Source organism: Nestor notabilis, unplaced genomic scaffold (assembly GCF_000696875.1).
Source record: "Nestor notabilis isolate BGI_N333 unplaced genomic scaffold, ASM69687v1 scaffold4885, whole genome shotgun sequence".
NCBI lineage: Eukaryota > Metazoa > Chordata > Aves > Psittaciformes > Psittacidae > Nestor > Nestor notabilis.
This window is the reverse complement of record NW_009929684.1, coordinates 141,573-145,032: the sequence shown is the minus strand read 5'-3', so window position 1 is coordinate 145,032 and position 3,460 is coordinate 141,573. Positions and strand designations below refer to the sequence as shown.

The 3,460-nt window shown below is 35.4% G+C and overlaps 1 protein-coding gene across 1 annotated transcript in view; it reads left to right on the top strand.

The window, feature by feature from the left end:
• DYNC2LI1 (dynein, cytoplasmic 2, light intermediate chain 1) overlaps positions 1 to 3,460 on the top strand; it is a 20,370-nt gene that overhangs the window by 10,395 nt on the left and 6,515 nt on the right. The window contains exons 9-12 of the mRNA XM_010015095.1: positions 1 to 53; positions 398 to 468; positions 895 to 992; positions 2,766 to 2,858. The exon at positions 1 to 53 is cut by the window's left edge and continues 42 nt beyond it. Of these exons, the coding sequence (XP_010013397.1) occupies positions 1 to 53; positions 398 to 468; positions 895 to 992; positions 2,766 to 2,858 (315 nt within the window). The remainder of the gene's footprint in view (positions 54 to 397; positions 469 to 894; positions 993 to 2,765; positions 2,859 to 3,460) is intronic.

Here is a 3,460-nt window from a genome sequence, read left to right as displayed (position 1 = left end):
CTGCTGAAAGCCCATGCTCTTATTAATCACTTGGCATTTGGCTATGATAAAAGGTAACATAATTATTGTCCAACTATTAAATGTCTTGCCCAGAGTCTAAAAGTATTTTAATAAAAATATTCTAATCATTTTTTTTTCCTTAAATATGATCTCTCTTCTTATTCATGGACTTTGACTCCTGCATCTCAGCTGCCTGTCTCTGCATAGGACAGTGATAACTCCTTGGTTTTGATCCCAAAACATGGATTAGAAACATGGTCACCACTAGAACTGAGTAGATTTTTTTTTATATGTATTCATAAGAAAAGCCCAGTAAAAGTCTAGTCTTGGCTAGAATAATGTAATTTTTTTGTTGTATGCTAAATACTTACTTACTACATTTTTTTTTTCTGTTTAGCAAATCTTTATCAGTGGATCACAGCAAACCTCTGTTTATACCAGCAGGCATGGATTCGCTGAGCCAAATAGGTTAGGACATTTCCTGTTCATTGTGTTTGTTGCTTAATTGTTTTTGAAAACAAGAAAAAAAATGAAGAAAATAAAAATTAAAATTAAATTCACTTCAGCATCAGTTGCTTAGAAAGTTTGAAAATATGGTTCAGTATTTATATTTCAGATAATTACTTATGCAGATTTGTTAGGTAGTTTAAAAAAGTATTGGGACTACTTCAAATAGTGAAGTACCAACAAGCTTAGATCTGAAAGAAAATATAGTATACAATACCACTCAGCCCGTTTCATGGTAGGAGATCAATGCTTTTTCAAACTTGTTGCAGCTTGTCACTGTAGAAGATAAAACATTAAATTAGATGGATCATTATCCAAAATTATTTGATAATTTCTGTTGTTACGACAATATACTTACATCACTTTGTGCTGTCTTGTAATCCTTAGGACCACCACCTGCCTCTGACAGTGATATTGCAAAGCTGCGTGCAAACACACCTTTGGAATTGTGGAAAAAAGTATTTGAGAAAACATTTCCTCCCAAGGTAGGTATTGACATGTCTGCTGCACAGCTTCCTTCCTCATACAATAGTAGTAATATCAGCTACTGGTTTTTGTCTTTCAAGTCCCATGACTGGCATTTCAGTCTTGCTTAGCAGTTCTGTTCCTTCCAACCTCTTTAATTCATACATTTTTAAAAGATACACATTTGTATGTAGTGGTTGTTCAATTATTACTTCTACATCTTCAGTCACCTTCTTACATTTAGTAATAATGAAAGTACTGAAGTAACCCTCTGTTTTTCCCAAAGATATAGAATTGCCTTTCATTATATTGAGAGACAAGCTATATTCTGGTTTTGGAATTTGATAAGGTGACATGTCCCCTAATAACCAAACCAAATGACAGTGATGTTCCAAGAGGAGGGCTCTTCCCAGCTGCAGCAAGCTGCTGATCCTTTTTCTCCTAGGGCATGAGGCTTTGAATGTGTTAGAGTTCCTTGCCAAATTCCTGTCATTTTGCTACGGGAAGTGGTTGGATCTGCAAGGAAATCAGAGTCCCTTGGCACCTATGTAGTGCTAAATCTTGTACGTATTTCAGAAGTTTTTGGTCCCAAGAGGCAAACCCCCAAATATTTCTTTTCAGGCTGCTGCTTTCTCCATGCATGCTCAACTGTATCACAAGTTTTTATTCTTGTCCATTTCCTGTTCTATGCCTTACCTGGGCAGGCAAGGAAGTCAGGGCTACAAAACTGTGCCTGAAATTACGGTGTGCAGACTGGGCTTTTTCTAGTTTTCAGTGTATGGATCTCCATTATTGATGAGAAGGAATCTGAATTCACCCTTTCCACTCATTTGGCTGCTACATGTCAAAGCCTTCAAATTAAAGACTAAACTTTACTTTTCAGAAACTATACAGAACTGTTACTTTTCATGTTGTTTTTCATCATAGTGTTTAAAAACACAATAAACAAACACACACCTCCCAATAACTCCTGAATTCCCCCTGAAACAGCTGGAGAAATGAATACATTTCTTGTCTTGGAAGCTCCATCAGTGTTCTAAGGTAACGGTCTAATTAAAGAAGATTTAAAGAAGGTGTGCCAAGTAGATTCCCAGACTTCTGGTTTGGTTCCAAAATATGCTTTAAAGCTGTTTTTTTTTATGCATTATACATTTCTTTCTCCATTGCCTCATCTAATAAAAAGTATAATTCCATCATTTGTATGATTGCTTTCTTGCTACTTTCCATTTGTTATAAGTAAGGAGAAATGTGCAGGGCAACATTTAAAGAAAACCAAACAATACTTCATTTGATAGTGTTTCTTTCTATTAATCTACTTGCTTCTCTGGAATCAAGTTACTGTTCCTTCAAGGTTAGTAAATGAAAATTCAGGTATTTGGCAAAAAGATAGTAATCAATTTCTTGGCTATTGGAGTAATGTTTCTGGTAACAGGAACTGAATTCTAATCCTGAGTAGTAAATGCTCTAGCAAGAGCAACCTTAACTGTGCCCAAAAGTCATAGGCCAGAAGAGATATTTTCATTTTGAGGAGAGAATAATAAACGACTACCAAATAAGAATGTTTTCTTTCCTCTCAGATCTAGCTGCACTATTACTTTCTCAACATTTTACCAACCTAAGATTGTTTTAATCTAATCTGTGTCCTATAGCACAAAATTCTTCCATATATCTAAGATTTTAATGCATTTGTATTAAAAGCAAATAATTCCATTAGATCTACAGCATGGCATTTTCTTGTTAAAAGAACAGAAGATAGATTTTATCATTTGGGGTTTTGTAATTTCTTCTTTTAGAGTTCCTGTGATTTACAAGATACCAGGGACCCTGCACAGGATTTACAATACGCCGAGCATGAAATCGATGTTATGAGAGCTCAGAAAAAACAGGTGCGTGGCTGTTCTACAGTTGCTGTTCAGAGTCAGGTGTTCCAGAACCACCAGCATTGCTGAATTAACTTATGTAGAATATGCTCATAGTCCCGTTTTTGCCTTTAAAAAACTTCAACTTTAGTTTTCAGCTTAGTAGTTGGTTGGGGCTTTTTTGCATTGTTAGACATTAAGCTGGTAGAGCATTCTCAGATCTCAAAGTTTTGGCTCTGTAGTTTCCTTAGAAATTAATATTCCAAATCTTCACTCTTATCTCTTCCAGAATTATTTCACTGAAATAATACTGAAGTAAAGCTGTGAAGCTTTCTTAGCAGTAATTTCTTCATTTCTGCACCCTGTTGTACTCTCATTTGAGGTTGACTAGCAGAAAGTCTAGGAAGTGCTATCAAGGTTTAGGTTGGGGGCTATTTACCTTTTTTTTTTTTTTTCTGTCTTTCTTCTTCAAAACCTTTTATTTAAACTGGAAAGGTACTGAGATGATCACATTTCTGACTCGGGTTTGCAGGCTATGTACATTTTATCTTAAACAGAGGGAACAAAATTTTTTCACATACTGGTATTTGTCTTATCCCCTGACTTCTGGGAAAGGCCATTAGTAGGGA